Source organism: Microtus oregoni, unplaced genomic scaffold, assembly GCF_018167655.1.
Source record: "Microtus oregoni isolate MIOR12 unplaced genomic scaffold, Mior012 000005F_ref0000423, whole genome shotgun sequence".
Lineage (NCBI taxonomy): Eukaryota > Metazoa > Chordata > Mammalia > Rodentia > Cricetidae > Microtus > Microtus oregoni.
The window spans coordinates 24372533-24392400 of record NW_024543064.1 but is presented as its reverse complement, the minus strand read 5'-3'; the positions used below and the strand labels follow the sequence as shown (position 1 = coordinate 24392400).

At 48.7% G+C, this 19868-nt stretch overlaps 1 protein-coding gene across 4 annotated transcripts in view; it reads left to right on the top strand.

Moving 5' to 3' along the window:
• The window catches only part of Csmd2 (CUB and Sushi multiple domains 2), a 560352-nt gene that overhangs the window by 453350 nt on the left and 87134 nt on the right, over positions 1 to 19868 (top strand). For all 4 annotated transcript variants that reach the window (XM_041651748.1, XM_041651747.1, XM_041651746.1 and 1 more), the window contains 9 exons: positions 1284 to 1471; positions 6961 to 7155; positions 8004 to 8120; positions 8694 to 8807; positions 14100 to 14195; positions 15230 to 15433; positions 16081 to 16205; positions 17273 to 17369; positions 19558 to 19662. In XM_041651748.1, coding sequence (XP_041507682.1) covers positions 1284 to 1471; positions 6961 to 7155; positions 8004 to 8120; positions 8694 to 8807; positions 14100 to 14195; positions 15230 to 15433; positions 16081 to 16205; positions 17273 to 17369; positions 19558 to 19662 — 1241 coding nt within the window. The remainder of the gene's footprint in view (positions 1 to 1283; positions 1472 to 6960; positions 7156 to 8003; positions 8121 to 8693; positions 8808 to 14099; positions 14196 to 15229; positions 15434 to 16080; positions 16206 to 17272; positions 17370 to 19557; positions 19663 to 19868) is intronic.

Here is a 19868-nt window from a genome sequence, read left to right as displayed (position 1 = left end):
ACTCAGCCAGAGACTTTCCCTGAAGAGTTTTGAAAGAATGGGTAGTTTCCAGGGCAAGAAGACTGTGTCACCCAGAAATAAGAGACAGTCTCACAGTAGCTCCAGTGTGGAAAGACTCCATGTATAAAGGACACACGTCTGCTTCCAAATTCCCACCCTGTTTCCCTACTCACTTCACCCTCTTTGTCCGGGCCTGATTGAGGCCCCTGTCTACACCACCTGTAGGGTAGAAGGGCCACTTCTTTCTCAGTCCGACCAAATGGTGCATCGCAGTGTCCCCCACCTGTTCCCGGGCATGAGCGCCTTCGCATCAGAAATTTGTTTTCTGAAAACACATTTACTTCTCTATTATTTTCATCTTTTCCCACTTGACTTCGTATAAATTGCCTTTATTGGGCATGAGCTTGAAAGCAGAATCACGGATCAGAGAACTGGTCCACGCTAAGAGTTATCAGACCACATGGAGTTCCCAGTGGGGTGAACCAGTTAACACAACACTCTATCAGGGCATACAGAATGCTAAGACCCCAGTTCCCTATGTCTGTCATTTTCCCGTTATGGTCACTCTAGGCAGGTGTGTCAAGCCTGCAGCCTGCAGGCCTCATGTGTCCCACAGGAGCTACGAATGTGTCCTGACTTATTTGTAGATGGCAACAATCATGTCACAATATCAAAAGCTAAGATGCCCCTGCCAGGTGCCCTAGGGGCGTACATTACCTCCATGAACTCCAGTTCTCAATTTGCTAAACCAAGAAAGACTTAGTGTGGCTTTTCATCCCACACTTGGTTCAGGGTAGCTCAGAGACATCTAGAGGTGACATTAGGATCCAAGTGGTACAGAAGCTGACGAGCTCCGTGGCTGGCCTGAGAGGGAGGGAGGAAGTGGGCTTTTCGTGGCAGCAGGTCCCTGCTGCAGATGATTACCTGGGTAGCTCTGTGCTCCTACCAAAGCTAGCACGACAGCCGAGCACCCGTGTCCAGTACCAGCTCCGGAGTCAGACCTGCCACTTTCGCCCCCTCTTGTCTGGAGTTGGCAATTTGCTTTCCCTCCTGCATGAGCAAAACCTGAAGTCTTTGGCTACAGAATTGAGAACACTCACTGACTAGAATCTACCACCTGTGCCCCAAATCACATTTAGTAGTATCTCTCCTGACTGGAAAGTCACTGGGGCCTCAGTTTTCAGGGTTGGGTCCCATGGGATGATGGGCTTGCTTTCTGGGAAGCCCCAGTGAAAGTCTGTTTGACCTTACCGGGGTGGGGATGGGCTGTTTTTGTTCTCCAGATTTAACTTGGAGCCTGGCTATGATTTTCTCCACATCTACGATGGACGGGACTCTCTCAGCCCTCTCATAGGAAGCTTCTATGGCTCCCAGCTCCCGGGCCGCATCGAAAGCAGCAGCAACAGCCTCTTCCTCGCCTTCCGCAGTGATGCCTCTGTGAGCAATGCCGGCTTCGTCATTGACTACACAGGTAAGGGCCTGGTGCTAGCGAGCCCCAAGGGTAGGGTCAGTGGAAGAGCAATGTGGTACCATAGGGAAGAGATAGGTTAGACCCCAGGGAGCCTGCAGCTCCCTTACAGAGGATGTCATCCCTGAGACACCCCCCACCATGGCTTAGTCTTACTTATTCACATATCCCAGGGCTAAGAGAGTGTGGTAGTAGCATTCTTTTGACACCCTGCTTCTGTTTCCAAATCACTATTTCTCTTCCCCGCTTCTCTATCAGGGTCATTCCTAACTCCAACCTCATGGTGTTCCTTGATACCCATCAGCTAACACCTTCCTGGTCGTTTCCATCCATTGTAGGGGTTCATGTTGGATCTCAGTCTTCCTCTAGATCCCAGCCAGAGCCTCCCACCATCTTGGGAAACTGCCCTTGTCTTATTCCATCTCATGTTGCTATAACAAATACCTGAAGCTTGGTATTTTTTTTAAGTGAAAAGGGTTATCTAGTTATCATAGTTTCAGACTAAAAATCCAAAATTGGGTCTGGTCTTCTGGGTGGGGGAGAGAGAGCAGCCCCCACAGTGAAGGGAACCCATGCATTAGAGATTACATGGCCAGAGAGATGGACAGAAAGCTGGAAGGATACAGGAACCAGGCTTCCTGCTCCTATGACCACCCAAGATAACAGAGGGACCCTTGGAATTGCTTTAATCCTTTACAAAGGCATCACCCACCCCACCCGCCGTGACCTGATCACCCTTAGGAAATCCCACCGCTTAAAGGGTTCACAAGCACCTCAACATCATCACACTGAATACCAAGTGCTAACCTTTGGGGTGTACATGCAAACCACAGCCGAGCTGTCTCAGCCCAGATAGACAGAGCAGCCTGTGAAAATCTAGGGCCCTAGTGCTCCAACACTGGCACTTTGTCACAGACTGGCTACCACCTGATACATCTGATGGCGTCCTGTTATCCTGCCTTTCCCATTCATGTACTGCTACTGGATTTTGGAATTAAGCCAGTGGATAATGGAGAGGTCAAAAGAAGTTGATGGGTTTTTTTCTTAAAGATAACAAATATTTTAGATAATAAGTATTTTCCTGTCATAGGTTCTCAGCTGCCCTTGGAGGGCTCAAATAGCCATAGACCAAAACATAAAGGAATGGGCGTGGGCACGTGTTGAAAACCCAGTTGGGGCATAGCAGGGGTGTGATGTAGCGATGGCTCAGTCAGTAAGGCACTGGCACACACAAGGACCTGTGTTTGGTCCCAAGCACCCGTATATGAAACCAGTGAGCTGGAGAGATGACGCTATGGGTAAGAACACATGGAGAGCAAACATAAGGATCTCAGTTCAGATCCCAGAATCCACATTAAAAAACAGGCATGACCACCCACCCACCCACCCACCCACTTGTGACCTTAGTCCAGTGAGGGACAGAGACGGGAGGAGTGCTAACACATGGCTAGATGCCAGCCTAGCTTCAAGATCAGCAAGGGAGTCCGCATCAAGGGAATAGCATGGAAAGTGGTAAAGCGGGGCACCAGATGTCATCTTTTGGTGTATACCCACACACAACCGTGTACATATGCCGCACACAAATGTGCATACACCACACACAAACGAGTACATATGCCACACGCAAATGTGCATACACCACGCCGCACAAACGTGTACATATGCCGCACACAAATGTGCATACACCACGCACAAGCATTTACATAGGCCACACGCAAAAGTGCATACACCATATGCATGCCTATGAGGGTATTTTAGGTCAGCTTGTCACACTCAGCTCTTCCCTTGGAAGGCTAAAGCAGCCATGGACAAAGTAGAAAGAAATGTACATAACCATATGTCAATCAAACCTCACAAAAAAATAGCTGAGGTCCCTGCCTGGCAAGAGCATAGTTTGCCAGTTAACTGGATTAAGTTCATGTTTAATACTTAATAATTGGGTGACCTTAGGTGGTTGCTTAACCTCTCACTGCTTCATTCATAAAATGACGGCAGGAAAATTCCTTCCCAGCAAAGTTACAAATCTCAATGGTCCTGTGCATTAAAGTCATTGGTACAGTACCTGGCATGTATCAGATGCCCTGTGCTCTTCAGAGGTGATGACCAGTCAGATATGTCCATATATATATATGAAAGAGTGAGAGAGTGATGTATTAGTCTAATGCCCAGAATGTTCCAGGTACTCTACAGAGCCCGTTCCCTTCCTGTTACCATCATCGAGGTTCAACCAGGCCTCATCAGCCTTTGTGTACAAACAGGTTCATGTTACCTGTTAAAATTAAAATTTTTCTGGCTCACAATTTCCACCTGCATAGTATAGGGCCCCAGCCACCTTTGAAATTGTCCTTTAATTAAACATTTCTGGTGGCCCCTGAGAACACCACATATGTGTTCACAAACAATGCTAACCACGATTGACACCTAGCCCATGTTTATCAACTGCCAATGCTCCCTGGGTATTTCTTATCCACCAACTGGTTTGACCCCTTTCATTGTCTGCCATTGACACGCGCAGTTCTAGAAGATGCGCGAAACATGGGATGCAGTAGTTTTCTTGTCACGGGAGCAGGCCTGGGGGACAGACATCGTACTGTTCTCTTGTCTTAGCTTTTTCCTATTGCTGTGATAAAACATGCTAACGAAAGCAATTGAAGGGAGAGGACTTTGCCCTGGCTCACAGTGCAAACCATCCCAGTGGGGAGTCAACAACGTGGAAAGAGTTTAAAGCAGCTGTTCAGATCACATCCACAGTCAGAAAACGGGGTACAGGGGCCCATGGCGTTGCACAATTCCATTTTCCATTTCTGTAGTCTAGGATTCCACAGTGGGCAGGTCTTCCCACCTCAGGTAACAGAATCAAGAGAATCGCCCAGGCACACCTAGAGGCCCATCTCCCAGGTGACTCTAAATTCTGTCAAGCTAATCATTAACCCTAGAATGATGCCTCTTTTCTGTGAGAATGGCCAATTTTGATAGACTGTCTGACCAACAAGCAGGAATCCAAATGACTCCACTCCTCCCGGCACTAGGGTTACATGCACACGCCGACACATGCCCAATTTCTTATATGAGTGCCAAGGATCTGGACTCAGGCCGTCATGCCTGTATGGCAAGCACGTTACCAGCTGAGCCATCTCCCCAGCTCCAAGTAATTGTAGTTTTAAGGAATTTCCCGAAGAAGATGTCACCATGAAAGCAACATTGATAAGACCTGATGGAAATGAGACGGGAACCTTATCCAGATGTGGGGATAGACTGTGCACAGAGGCTTGTGAGTCAGGAGCAAGTCAGCAAAGGAACAGCAGGGGGTGACGTCACAGAGGGAATGGAGGGGCATCGCAGGGCCCATGTAGGCCTGAAGGATTTTGTCTCCTATGAGGAAAGCAGAAAGTCTTGCTTGTGTTTTCCATCTCCTAGGCCAGACCTGACTGCCCAAGAGGCTGGGATATGTAGGTCTTACCTGGTACCTGGGAACTGTCAGTCAAACCTGGGGTCCATCTTTGAAACTGGAAGAGGGAATAAAAAGCGGGTACCACAAGTGATTTGGACTCTGCATGAGCTTGGTTTCAATTTCTTAGTTTCAAATATGATTTGACTCATTATGAATTTATGGTCACAGTTCATCATATCTCTGCTATTGGAATGTGGGTCATCCAGTGGTCATCTATAGTCTAGCCAGAGCCTCGGGCATAAGGAAAGACCAGAATTGATGCAGGGGTCAGGGGGAAGTACCATAGGGCACACAGGATGCTGAGGAGGGGCCCTTTGCCTGGCAAGTGAAGGTCCTCTGGGGTCAGTGAGCCCCAGCAGTGCACTCAGGACTGCTGCGTGTTCAGCTGTGTGGGGAAGACTTGAAGAGCAGGGAAATTAGAAGGGCTCCGATGTAAGAGCTGATGGACACGACAGGATTATAGACGCTCGGGGTCCTGTCCCATCACTCAACAGGCTGATTGGCAGCTAAGTGACAGCCTCGAGCAACGACTGCCATGTGTATATGCATTCTGAAAGGTACGCCGGTGACAGGAAGTGCCCTCAGAAACATTCATTGTGAGCCAGTCATCTCTGAACTCTGGTGTCTTCTCTGCCAGTCCTTGCCTCCTTAGCTCCACTCGTTCCGTCTCAGAGCGCTTCCGGCAAAGCCGCTAGCACACGAAGAATTGCGCGGTGTCCTTGCCCTACATCGACACTCTGACCAAACCCTGAGGACCAGGGACAGGTTCCTGGTGCCATCTGCCCTTAGCTGTGTCCTGCCACTGCCTAGCTGACAGTCCTGGAGACAATGATGACAAAAAGCTGCCGCGGGGAGTGTAAGGGCTGCCTTCCAGGATGGCTTTAGATTTCTTTGGGGAAAAAGACCATGGTGTCAGTTCTGCTTCAGACACCCGGGCCCCAGCTGGTACCCCCAGCACTGAAGAAACACCAAGTATGGTGCAGAAAAATGTCAAAAGAATCAATGGCTTGGGTACATCCACTGTTGCCTGCCTACAAAGACTATTGCTTTATCTCCGACACAGCGCTGTACTTGAATCTACTGATATTGTAGCTACCATCTGTGCCCGCCCTCCCAAAGCTCCTGCAGTCACTGCCATCCTGCTCAGGTCATGGCCTGGCAGGACTTCCTGTCCCACTGGCACCTGACCCTGCTGCTGCCGCCAAATGTAGTGTTTAGCCAAGTGTCTCTAGTTTATTTACCAATAAAGACTAGGGAGTCAGATGTTGGGGTGAAAACCCGCTAGCTCAAAGGGGGCAGAGAAGCAACCAACTGACCTTCTCTTTTGGCCAAAGACCCAGCAAGAGAGCATCTCTCCAGCCATCCCAAACCAAAAAGGCCATGAATCTCTAAATCCCTCCCTACTCTTTCCTGTGCATCTCTCTATCCATATTCCTGGCTCCTTCATACTCTCTATGGTCAATTCCTGTCAACTAGTCACTGGCTCTGCCCTCTGCTCCAAGGTTGATTTTATTAACACAATCTTGAGGTTTCACACTGCAGTCAATTATCCTGCAACAGAAAACACCTAAGTCGTGTGACCAGGCAGAAACCACCATTACTTCAATGAATGGTAAACACTTGGTGTCCAGTGAAGACCTAGAAACCCATATTGGAGCTTTTGATATCACAGGGGTTTGGGGTATCCAACCAGAGGTGGGGTGAGGTTTCCCACATCCTCCCTAGATCTGGAGTTAATGCCCTATATGTGAGCCTGAGCAACAGACATCAGCTCCACCCTCAGGCCAGCACAGTGTAAGAAAAGATCTAGAGAAAGAGATGATTCCAAATGCTGGGCATTGCCAGGCTTGTGGCTGGAGATAGGAAGCCAAGGAAACTTAGCCCATACCAGTTGGGGGTGAGAGAGGAGCCAGGAGCCAGGCCTGAGCACTGACTGACCCCTGCCTTCCCCCAGGGTGTGGGAAGTGGCATAGCTCACTGCAGGCACAGCAGTACTTGTTCCCCCTGAGAATGTCAACTGTCTGTCTCTCTGGTTTTCCAGAAAACCCAAGGGAGTCATGTTTTGACCCTGGTTCCATCAAGAACGGCACTCGAGTGGGCTCTGACCTGAAACTGGGCTCCTCCATCACCTACTACTGCCACGGAGGCTACGAGGTTGAGGGCGCCTCCACCCTGAGCTGCATCCTGGGGCCTGATGGGAAGCCACTGTGGAACAACCCAAGGCCAGTCTGCACCGGTGAGAATAGCCCAGAACCCTGGGGATCTAAGGGCCTGAGATGGATGCTGGGCAGAAGGATCTGGAGAGTGGGAAGCAGGACATGACCACAAGGGGACTCCTGCGAAGCAAGAAAGGTCGGATAAGTGGGTTTGCGATGAAGGGGGTTGGCTTCATCATCCACCCAGCGTCTCAGTCCCTCTGGACAGTCGCCTCTCTGGAGTGTGTCTACTCACTCAGAGAGATGTTCAACTAAAGCTTGTAGGCCTGCCATCCAGGAAGTACACACCAGGAACGGGAGATAAAGGTGACCTTGGGCTGATTCCTGGGGCTGGAGGACATTCTGAGTGATGTCTGTGTAAAGTAAGGCTACAAGGTGGTCTTGTGTTATGAGAGCCCCCAGAACATGGGGAGCCCAAAAATTAAAAAGTAATGAGGACTCTTTGCCCAGGTAAGTGGGCAAGGCCAGCACCAAGGCCACTTGTGGAAGTTGGCACCAAGAACAGGAACAGTAGGTAGCCTGACTGAGTGGACCCCAGAAGGGAAGTGTGGGGAGAGAATCTTCAGCCTACTGCTCAGTAAATGCCAGTGCCTTCATGGATCAGCCATGGAGCCAAAGACCACGGCCAGGTCCTGCATATAAGCGTGAAAGTCTCATGATGTGAGCCCCAAAGGCGTGCCCTCAGGGACCCATGCCAGTGTTAACACCTAGAGGGCAAATACCAATGTGTGCCCTTAGATGGATTCCAGACTAGGGACAAGACGCCCTTGGCTTGGGCGAGGCCAGAGGTCCAGGCTGGGAGAAGGGAAGATGAGCAGCTAATGAGATGTCACCAAGTCACCAGGCCCCTCTCTGGCTTCTCTTTCAGCTCCCTGTGGTGGACAGTATGTGGGCTCGGATGGAGTGGTCCTGTCCCCAAACTACCCCCAGAACTATACCAGTGGACAGACCTGCTTGTACTTTGTCACCGTGCCTAAGGACTATGGTAGGGTTTCCTTGACTTGCTTCTGTGTTTTCTGATTCCTCCCATTTTCTTCCAAAATGGCAAGCCCTCGGGGTCCTTCATTGTGAGACATGGAAGGACAGCCTCTCCGTCGGGACAGAGAGTATCCTGGGATACACCAGGAGAAGGCTTTCCAAGAGGAGAAAGAAGTGCACACATAGGCATAGTGTGTGTTGGAGGAAGAAGGGGCAAAGGCGAACTGGTGAAAAGGACTAAGATTGGGGTGGGGGATAGGGGGGATAGAGGATGCACCAGAAGCCTTTGCAAGTCCTCAGGTAGCTACAGCAGCTGTCGTATAGGTGCAGGTGTGAATGTCGTCTTGACCCCTGTGGAGAAGACCAACCGGCCAGGGACTCCCTAGACGTCTGTGTCCTGGTGCCCAGTGTTGTCAGCCTACAACCCTGACGCAGAAAGGCCCCCTAACCGCTGGCCCCTGCACCAGCAACCCCCTCTAATGTCTCTCCTCCTGGCCCAAGGCCAGCAGATCCCCACTTCCGTCCCACCCCCCTCAGCCGCCAGCATGTCTCTGATTTCCATGCCATGTCTCCTCCACAGTGGTGTTTGGCCAGTTTGCCTTCTTCCACACAGCCCTCAACGACATAGTGGAAGTTCACGACGGCTACAGCCAGCACGCCCGGCTCCTCAGCTCACTCTCCGGCTCCCACACAGGTACCCAGGGCCAGCAAGGGATCTGGGTGGGCCAGGGTCGGGGAGAGGGAGTAAGAGGAGACTGAGCCATCCCAGGACTGCTGCCAGGAATGAGGGTTTATACCCATCACGGCCAGAGAGGTGCTATTTTATAATCCACTACAAGTTCTCCACATCAAAAGGGCCACACATAACGGAGGACCCAGGCACACCTCAGCCCCATACTTTTCTTTTCTCTATGAGCATGTTGTGTTTTCACTGTAGGAATGTGGAGCCAAACCAAAAATCATCATGGGGAGGATTTTAAACACACACACTCTGAACGAATGTTCTTCACAGTGTAATGTGTGTCCTTCTACTCCTCAGATCCACATAGACAGACTTTTACATATTCCGTTGAATAAAACTATATATATATATATATATTATATATATGTACATATATATATTTCATTGTAATTACTCTTACCATACACTTTCTCTGTCGTTAAGTATCTCTTTTATAATGGGACTTTTAATGCTTCTTACGCATTTCTCCTATAGTTATTTTAGATTTATATAAGAAATTCCCTAGTGCTGTGCGTTTAGCTTGCTTCTTCTGCACTATGAATAATAACTCATTGCATTGTACGTATATCTTTATTCGTATCCCTGACTGCACCTCGGCGTATCTAAGAGTGGCTGAGCAAAGACTACAAAGAGATCACTGAGGCCTTTGTGGAGATTGTCAAATAACCCTGATAGAAAGATCTTGCAGTGTTCTTCTCCAAAAGTGAGATCATTTTTAAAAAGCTATCTATTTGAAATACTCAAACAGCATATCATTTTTAATTTGCCTTGTTATTGCTGGTGAGGTGGTAACTTTTTTATATATAATGTCTTTATTGGCCCAAGCATTCTTGTTGCAAATTTGTGTTGATTTTTCTATTAGCCTCATCTTCTTTTTCATTAAGTAGAACCCCACATGGCTACAGGCAAAATATATCTTATACCAGGGGAATCATATACACTTTAAAAAGCCTTCCACTCCAGTTTGCTGTTTGCCTTGTAATTTTCTTCGGGGTATATTTTGATATCAGAAAATTAAAATGCCCCTTGATATCAAATAGATCTTTCTTTCATCATTTATGCCGTTGCTGTATACAGAGCAGATGATAACCCCTGTTTTCTGTTTATTCTTTCTGGTTCTATCACTTTGCCTTTATTCCTCTGAATTTTATTTTGACTTTTTTATTGATACAGAGACTCAAACCAATTAATCAGTTGTCCTGACAGGATTTTGAAAATGTCAAGTTTATATATTCTAATGTTTATGGTGTTTGGGTCTTTTTTTTATTTTTAATCTATTTCTTCCGAGTGTATATGTCTCCCTGTACAGGTTTTGGCGATTATAAAGCTGTAATGGTACTTGGTGTCACAATAACTTTTCCAAGATTTTCTTTCATTTTATGTGTGTGGGTGTTTTACCTGCATGTATAGAAAGTACAGCATGTATGTGCAGTACCCAAGGAGGCCAGAAGAGGGCACTGGAGCCTGCAGAACTGGAGTTAGGTTGGGAACTGTTGTGAGGTGCTAGGGACCGAACTCAGGACCTCTGCAAGAGCCACAAGTGCGCTTAACTGCTGAGCCACCTCTCCAGCCCTGCCACAGTAACTTTAAAAGCTGTGTCCCTAATCATCCCTGTGGTTGTTTTTTGTTTGGTTTGTTTTTGAGACAAGTCTTTTTACTTACCCCAAGCCGGCCTCAAAGTTCTCATCCTCCTGACTCCCAGGCACTCAGTACCACAACTAGCTATTGTGACTTTTTAAATTGGCCAGTCTTGCTTGTCACCTCCAAATATTATCTAGAACTATGTTGTCAGTTAAAGCATGATTAAAACTTAGAGACAGAAATTGTGGTTCTAGCCACTGGCTCTTACTTCTACCTCAGTCCGAAATGGCGATCCTGCCTCCAGGAATCTCAGAATGAGACTGAGTCTGAGAGCTGTTTCCTCCTTCTTTTTAATTCTCTCCAGCGCTGGCATTAAGGGCGTGCACCATTGCCATCTGGTATCTATGGCAAGCTAGTGTGGCTGCTGGGATTAAAGGTCTGTGTCATTGCCGCCTGGTCTATAAGGTTGGCCGCTGGGCTGTTTGTTTTTCTGATCTTCAGGCAAGCTTTATTTATTAAAATACAAATGAAATGGCACTGTAGTCAGTTTTAAAAATGCATAGGGATGTTCAGCTGGCAGAGTGCTGGCCCGGCACGCACAAAGGCAAGCATGTTCGGTGCCTAGCACCACATAAGCCTGGCGTGATGGTGCGGGTCTGTGACCCCAAAAGTTGCGTGGTAGAAGCATCCTCAGCTGCATAGCAGGTTCAAGATCAGCCTGGGCTACATGAAACTCTGATGCAAATCAAGAAAAATTACATAAGAATTATCTCTAGAATTTCAAAAAATGTATAGCTTATGTTGGAGACATAGGCCTTTATATTATACATCTTTGTATTAACCCTTGTGCCCCGCAGGGAATATGGTGCGTCTCTCTTTATTGGTTAGACACTTTGGGGGTCAGGCTGCTGCTTTCATTTAACTGGTAGCGATTTGTTGCTTTTGTTAGCTTTATTCCCGGCTATCTCATGAGGATTTTAGCTGTCTTTATTGCTCTCTTATTATAAATGGGTCCTTTTTGCTCCCTTTATGTTCTCTAGCTGGTCTGTGCTAATCAATTCTAAGACTGGCGTTCAGAGTCTATTCCTCTTACAGACCCATTGAACTGTCCTCAATAGGGCTAATATCACAGGCTAATTCTTGGCTGCTGGATGAGAGGCACCATCATTTGCAAGTAAATTGGCTTCATTGTTTTATTTCCTCCTCCTCCTCTGTTGCTTTTCTTTGATTTCCTTCCATGGCTCCTGTTCTATCCAGGTATATTCTTTTAATTTCGATGCTAATATTTTATCTTTTGGTAAAGTTCATTTCATAACTTCTTTTCATTTTAGCGATGTCACTTATGTAACATGCAAGGATGTTTTTTTTTTTAATGCCCTTGCTCCGGTACTTATGTTCCGGGTCTCTGGAGCACTGTGCACCTGTGTTCACGGCCCCCTTCTCTGCTTGGCTGTGCTTGCTAGAGGTTTATGGGAAACCTCTGCTGCTTTGGGGAATTCTTATTGCTCCGACTTAGCAGTACTTCTATGGAATTTGTTACTTTCTAATTAGCCACTGCTTTTATTTCGTAAATTCTCTCCTCTGTTGCTTCTTCAAATGACTGTGTTCTTCTCAGCCTGATTTCCTGGGTGGAGAGCGTTGTTTGTGCTCTTCCCTGTACAAGAACACACGTGTTTACAGGAGTGTGCTCATCTTGAGCATGCTTACAGCAGCGTACTCACTTGGGCTTCATGTCATTCATTTTGACATGTATGATTTGATGTATACTACTTCAACACATGGTACTTCTTTGCCTAAGAGATAAGAATGTCTCTTCTAGGGCTAAAGAGATGTCTCTGTGGTTTAGATTTCCTGTTGCTCTTGAGGAGGTTCAATTCCCAGCACCTACGAGTTTTCTCACAACCATCTGTAACTCCGGATCCAGGAAACTGGAAACCATCTTCTAACCCCCGCATAGGCCCAAGACGCAGGCAAAAAAAATTCATACATATAAAAATAAGCCTAAAACTCCTTTTTAATTAAAATACGAAAAGATTATCTCTTCTGGGCTGGGAGGTGGCTGTGTGGGTAAGCGCACCCGCTGCTCAAGCTTGAGGGTCTCAGCTTGAAAACCCAATACTCATATAAAAAGCCACACATGGCAGCGTGCATGCCTGCAGCCCCAGTGCTACTGGAGTGAAGCTGGGAGGACAGCTGGCTGCCAAGCTGCAGGTTCAGGGAGAGACAGTGTCTCAAGAAAATAAGACAAGACAGACATGGTGGCACAAGCCTTTAAACCCAGCACCTGGGAAGCAGAGGCAGGTAAATCTCTGAGTTCAAAGCCAGCTTGGTCTACCAAGCAAGTTCCTGGACAGTCAAAGCTACCCAGAGAAACCCTGTCTTGGAAAAACAAACCCAACAACAACACAAAGAGTAGCGTGTGAAAACATCTCCCACGGAAATTGTGGTATTTGGGGTAGTGGAGGGCTTTTTGCATTTCTTTCAGTCTCCATTTCCGTGTTTACTCAGGCTCCTTTCCTCAGTTTCTCCGGGAAAGGAGAAGACTGGGTAGGTGAGACAGATGTTTGTGCTGGTGTCTGCCAGCCCACTTCCTTCTCCCTAGGGACCGGCTTCCGGTGTGGGAGGCACTTTCCTTACTTTCCCATTCTTTCTGGGCCCGTCTCTAGTTTTCAAGATTGGATACTTGGACTTTATGCTCATGGCCTTTGTAATTATTTTTAAATCATTAATTTCTCATCCAGAGATAAGTTTGACATTGGCCTTCAGTCGTTATCTCATTGACAAGAATCATCTGGGGTTAGCAATCCTTCCCCGGCAGAATTAGAAGTTCTTCCTTGCTAGCTCCTGGCTTCTCTCCCTTAGTTCTTTCCAAATATACTTCCAGTCAGCACAGTAACAGCCATTCCCTCCATACATTCTCTCCATACATTCCCTCCATACATTCCCTCCATACATTCCTTCCATACATTCCCTCCATACATTCCCTCCATACATTCCTTCCATACATTCCCTCCATACATTCCCTCCATACATTCCCTCCATACATTCTCTCCATACATTCCCTCCATACATTCCCTCCATACATTCCCTCCATACATTCTCTCCATACATTCCCTCCATACATTCCCTCCATACATTCTCTCCATACATTTTTAGCAGCCTCCTCATTTCTGGATAGGTCATATAATTTTCCAAACCTCTTTATCTTGCTTTGTAAATGAGGGTGCTGCTGAGCTCTGCCATGCTGGCCTCACAGCAGATCAAGAGAGAACATGGATATAAAATCATCTCTAGGGTTTTTTTTTGTTTTTAAGACATGCTATGTAACTTGGGATGGAGGATGTCCTTTAGCTTATGATCCTCCTGCCTCCACCTCCCATGTGCTGGGATTAGAGGAGCACACCTCCCTTCCCAGTTCACGCGGTGCTGGAGGCTCAAACCTAGAGTTTTACTCACAATAAGTAAGCACGGATCCGCATCCCCAGCCCCCATCTGTGAGCTGCGCTGTGAGGTGCAGCCTGTGAGTTAGGTTGCTGGGAGTCCTGGACTGTGGAGGGCTTCACTGTGCTCAGCATGGCTGCCCCACCTTCCCAGCCTAGATTCTACCCTCTGGGCATTACAGCGAGTCTCACTCCCTTCCTTTCTCCTCACCCTTCTCGGCAGGAGAGTCGCTGCCCTTGGCCACCTCCAATCAAATTCTCATTAAGTTCAGCGCCAAAGGCCAAGTACCAGCCAGGGGGTTCCATTTTGTCTACCAAGGTATGTAGGGTGTGGACCTTGGAGGGTCAGACGTCATCTCAGTGACTTTGTGTCCTGAGGAACAGAGACCTTTTTACCTCCCGTCTGCACCTCCCTATGAGGACTTGGGGGGGGCAGTTACTATGTGGGGGACAATTTCCTGACATTCATTCAACTGTATACATCTGCTTACCCAAGCAACAGTTTGGAAGGAAACCACACATGGGAAGTAAATTCCTTTCCTCCCCCTGACCCGTGCCCCACCCACCCTTACCCAATGTCTAGTACATCTCTGATGGTGCTGGGGACACCGTCCCAGCCCTCTTATCCCAGGGAGCTTGGTTTTGTCTGCAGTGCAGTAGTAAAGGGACGGGACAAGCCGGGACTCTGATCAGGGAGGTGGCCCCCAGCCGTTCCACTTCTTAGAACCATCATTTGCTCAAGTATGAAATGAGGGTAATAATTCCTGGTTGGGTTAAAAGTCCATAACCAGCCAGGCAATCAGTGTTCATTCTGAGTCACTAAGACCCAACAGGACCTTGGAGCATCTTTGCTTTTCCCTGCCCAACAACCACCTCGTTGTTAAGGCCACCAGTCTCTAAGCAAGGCCTTCTCTGTTTGTTCTACACCTGCCCAGGAGGCCATGTCTAGCCCTGTGCAGGGGGGAGATCCCGCTACAGGGGCGCTATTCCTAATTCCCGCAAGCCACCATCATGCTCAAGTCGTTGGCCTGCAGACCCTGGGCAGGGGCTTGAGAGAGCCATTAGGGAACGAGGCCCTGGTAAGAAAGAAGTGTCACCAAAGGAGCAAAGAAGAAAGAGCTCTGAGGCTTAAGTTTGGGCCCTGGGCCTCTCACTACCATGATTCCTAGAAGTTGTACCGCAATACTGAATCCCGCAGTGTGCCTCAAAATGGACCCTGCCCTGGAAAGTGTCCGTGCCAGACTGAAAATGTACCCTAAGCTCCCAAGGTCCCCTCCAGCCTTGTCCTGCATGCATCCCTGGGCCAGTTTCTACCCAATGAGGCCTGCCCCCTAAGTGCCTTTTCCCCCACAGCGGTGCCCCGAACCAGTGCTACACAGTGCAGCTCTGTGCCAGAACCCCGCTATGGCAAAAGGCTGGGCAGTGACTTCTCCGTGGGGGCCATCATCCGCTTTGAATGCAACTCGGGCTATGCCCTTCAGGGGTCCCCAGAAATCGAGTGTCTCCCTGTCCCTGGGGCATTGGCCCAGTGGAATGTCTCTGCACCAACCTGTGTGGGTAAGTGATAGCCAAGATGGAGACCGGGCAAGGAGAGATGGAAAGATGGGGAGAGGAAGGACGGAGGACAGACTTCTCTCCCTGAGGGACACAGCCAGTCATCAGAGATCCCCAAGGCATGCATCAGCCCTTCTCAGCCTAAGGAGAATGGCCCTCTCAGGCCGAGTAGCTCTCTGGTCCCACCAGGCATGTGAATACAGAGAGGGGAAGGAGATGGAAAGGGAGATTGGTGAAGAGAGGACCACTGTTTGAGGTCAAGTCACCAAAAACAGGAGATCCCTAAGGGAGAAGCCAGCATGGCAAGGAGACTTAGCAGAGGCTAAGGGACCCTACAGGGGTTGGGACTGGGAGATGCGGTTTGGGGGCTGGAGAAAAAAAAACCATAAATATGAGTTACAGCAGGCTGGAGATCCTGAGAGAGGTGGGGAGCAGGAGGAATAGGGGTGGAGGGAGGGGAGAGTCAGAGGCCAGCACATGGAAGTGGCCCAGAAGAGGCCAAGATCCTGAGGGAAGTGGGGCTGAAAGCCATAGAAGAAGCTAGCCCCAGGAGGAGGCTTAGCAGAAGCCAAAGGCCCTGAGGAAAACACACAGAGAGGCTCCCATGGAGGAGCTGAGGAGCCTCTGACCAGCCCCGTGTCTTTTCCCAGTACCCTGTGGTGGCAACCTCACTGAACGCAGGGGCACCATCCTGTCGCCTGGCTTCCCGGAGCCCTACCTCAATAGCCTCAACTGTGTGTGGAAGATCATGGTCCCAGAAGGAGCTGGCATTCAGGTGGGAACGAGGAGGTGCCTAAGTTAGGGGGCTGCCCACAGATTCTGGCTGTTGCTGAACCCCAAGCCAGGCTGAGGTGGGAGGAGAAATAACATCTCTGTCCTTGTCCTTGTGGCTTTGGTGCCACGGTGCAGATGTGGAGATATGGCTCCCACACAAGAGATCACAGCATCTCTGCAGAAAGATGGGAGGAAAGACAGCTAATTGAGGGAGGATGGGAGATGGGAATTAGCTCCAGCCAGCCAGGATAAGAATGTGGGCTTGCAGCTGGAATATGAATTTGGAGGGGTCTTGGGAAACTTGCAAATGGTTCAAGGTATTTAACTAAGACCATTGAGGAGGGGGAAAGGGGCCTTGCTGATGACCCAGGAAAGAGTACATCACCAAGCACAAGTAAGGCAGAGAGAACAGCCAGATACACAGCTAGGGCGACTGGGATACGTAACATGTGCCCAAGGTAGGAGCAACACAGAGAGGCATAGGAGAGGATGCAGATCCTGCCAGGCCAATGGAGTAATCAGGACCAGAGCTGGAACCCAATGAGAGTAAGAAACCCAAAGACTATTCCAAATGTGAGAAGGGGCCAGAGAGGCGCTTAGTTGGTAGAGTTCTTTCCTGACATGCCCAAAGCCCTGGGTTCAATCCCAGCACCACATAAACCAGGTGTGCTTCTGCATGCATGTGACAACTCCCAGGAAAACAGAGGCAGGAGCATTAAAAGTTTAAAGTCATCCTCAGCTGCATGGTGACTCAGGGTTAGCCTGAGCTACATGAGACCCTGTCGCCTAAATAAATAAATAAAAAGGCAAGGGGAGAAAGACAGCTGGACGGGAGCAGTCCCATTGTCTGGAATGGCACTGTCCTTCTGTCCTATGATCATATTTCAGGTCTGTCTTCCCCACCAGACAGTGAGCTAGTGAGACAGGTATGGACCACATCTTACTTTTATGGGAAGGAACCAGCACAGTGTCAGGCCCAGAGGAGGCGTTTGATAAATTAAATTACCCATGGGGAGAAAAAGGGGTACTTGAGCTGTGTGATCAACAACTCAATCGTTCTGTCTCCAGATTCAAGTCATAAGCTTTGTCACGGAGCAGAACTGGGACTCTCTAGAAGTGTTTGACGGAGCAGACAACACTGTAACCATGCTGGGGAGTTTCTCAGGTAAGATGGGACATCCAGAGCTTTCACTTGGAGGGTTGTGGTTGACGTCATCATCACTACCATCACCACTACCATCACCATCACCACTACCATCACCACCACCACTACCATCACCATCACCATCATCATCATCACTACCATCACCACCATCACTACCATCACCACCATCACTACCATCACCATCACCACTACCATTATCACCATCACTGCCATCACCATCACCACCATCATCACCATCACCACCATCATCACTACCATTGCCATCACCACCATCACTACCATCACCACCATCACTATCATCATCATCATCACTACCATCGCCATCACCACCATCACTACCATCACCATCATCATCATCACTACCATCACCACTACCATCACCATCACCACTACCATCACCACCACCACCATCACTACCACCACCATCACTACCATCACCATCATCATCATCACTACCACCACCATCACCACTACCATCATCATCATCACTACCATCACCACCACCACCATCACTACCATCACCACCACCACCATCACTACCATCACCATCACCACCATCACCACCACCACCATCACTACCATCACTATCATCATCATCACTACCATCATCATCACCATCACTACCATCACCACCATCACTACCATCATCACCATCACCACCATCACTACCATCACTATCATCATCATCACTACCATCACCACCATCACTACCATCGCCATCACCACCATCACCACCATCATCACCACCATCACCACCATCACCACCATCACTACCATCACTATCATCACCATCACTACCATCACCACCATCACCACCATCACCACCGTCACCACCGTCACCACCATCACCACCATCACTACCATCATCACCATCATCACCATCACTACCATCACCACCATCACCACCATCACCACCATCACCACCATCACCACCGTCACCACCGTCACCACCGTCACCACCGTCACCACCATCACCACCATCACTACCATCATCATCATCACCACCATCACCACCATCACCACCATCACTACCATCACTATCATCATCATCACTACCATCATCATCACCATCACTACCATCACCACCATCACCACCATCACCACCATCACCACCATCACTATCATCATCATCACTACCATCATCATCACCATCACTACCATCACCACCATCACCACCATCACTACCATCACTATCACCATCATCACTACCATCACCACCATTATCCTCACCATTATCACCATCATCACCATTGCCTGAGGTTTAGCATATTAACAATGATCTGCATCCATCACTTCTAAACAATCCCAGAGCATTTCTGTAGCCCTGAAAGGAAACCAAGTACCAAGTGCACTCATTCTCCACCTCCCCTACTTGCCCCCAGCCTCTGGCAATCACTCATCTTACAGTCCCTGTGGACTTGCCCTTGTCCACAGTTCATACAAGTGAAATCTTAGGCCGTGTGGTTCTGTCTGATGGACTCACCCAGTGTCGGTTTGAGTCAGCGCTGTGCTGTGTACCGGCTAGTCCATTTCTTCATATGCCTGTCACATAGTGATGGCTGTTTCACCTTCATTATGGAGCTACTGTGGCTAATGCTGGAGTGGAGAGTCACCTGCAAGCTCTGGTGTCCCTTTTGTTGTCCGTCCTCAAGAGCATATATCCAGAAATGGAATCACCATCGGCTCACTTTTTTTAACGAACAACCATACTTCTTCCCCAAAGTGGATTCCCCACTGCCTAGTCAGTGGCACGCTTGTGTCAGAATATGGTATGTGTAAGCCCAATGGCCAGGGAAGTTACCTGAAGCTGCTAGGCCTAGAGATCATGATGCTAAGATATGAAGATGACCCATTCACATCCAGATAAGCTGTCTGCCCTGCTGGGTTGACCAGGCAGTTGTACATGTCAGAATCATTTTGAGGATGACTGAGTAGAGACCAGATGCACAGCCCTCTCACTGCCTGAGGAGCATCACCTCCTGACAGAATAGGTCCATAGCACTTCTCGTCCACAGATTTCCTTCTCTGGCCCATTAACTACCTGGCATTTGTCATTTAGTAAGTTTGATAATAAGGGGTGGTATTTGGGGGCCCTGGGAACAGAATGCCAGCAGGGAGTAGAAACAGGAATGAGGTAGAGATTGGTGTGTGGAGGGAATGCCGAATGACCCTTGGTGTTCTTGCGCAGGGACAACAGTGCCTGCCCTGCTGAACAGCACCTCCAACCAGCTCTACCTCCACTTCTACTCCGACATCAGCGTGTCTGCTGCTGGCTTCCACCTGGAATACAAAAGTGAGAATCCAGGGTCGTGGCCATGTGTGGGTTTCTCGGTAGGAGGAAATGGTGGCTGACTCCCCACCCTCCATGGATTTTGGGCTGTGCCCACTCATTCACACTTAAGGCTACCACTGACTGGAGAAAGATACTAAGGGTTAGAGAAGGCTTGAAACCCTTTCAAGTTTGCATACTCAACCATGGGACAAAGCCACTGAAGCGTT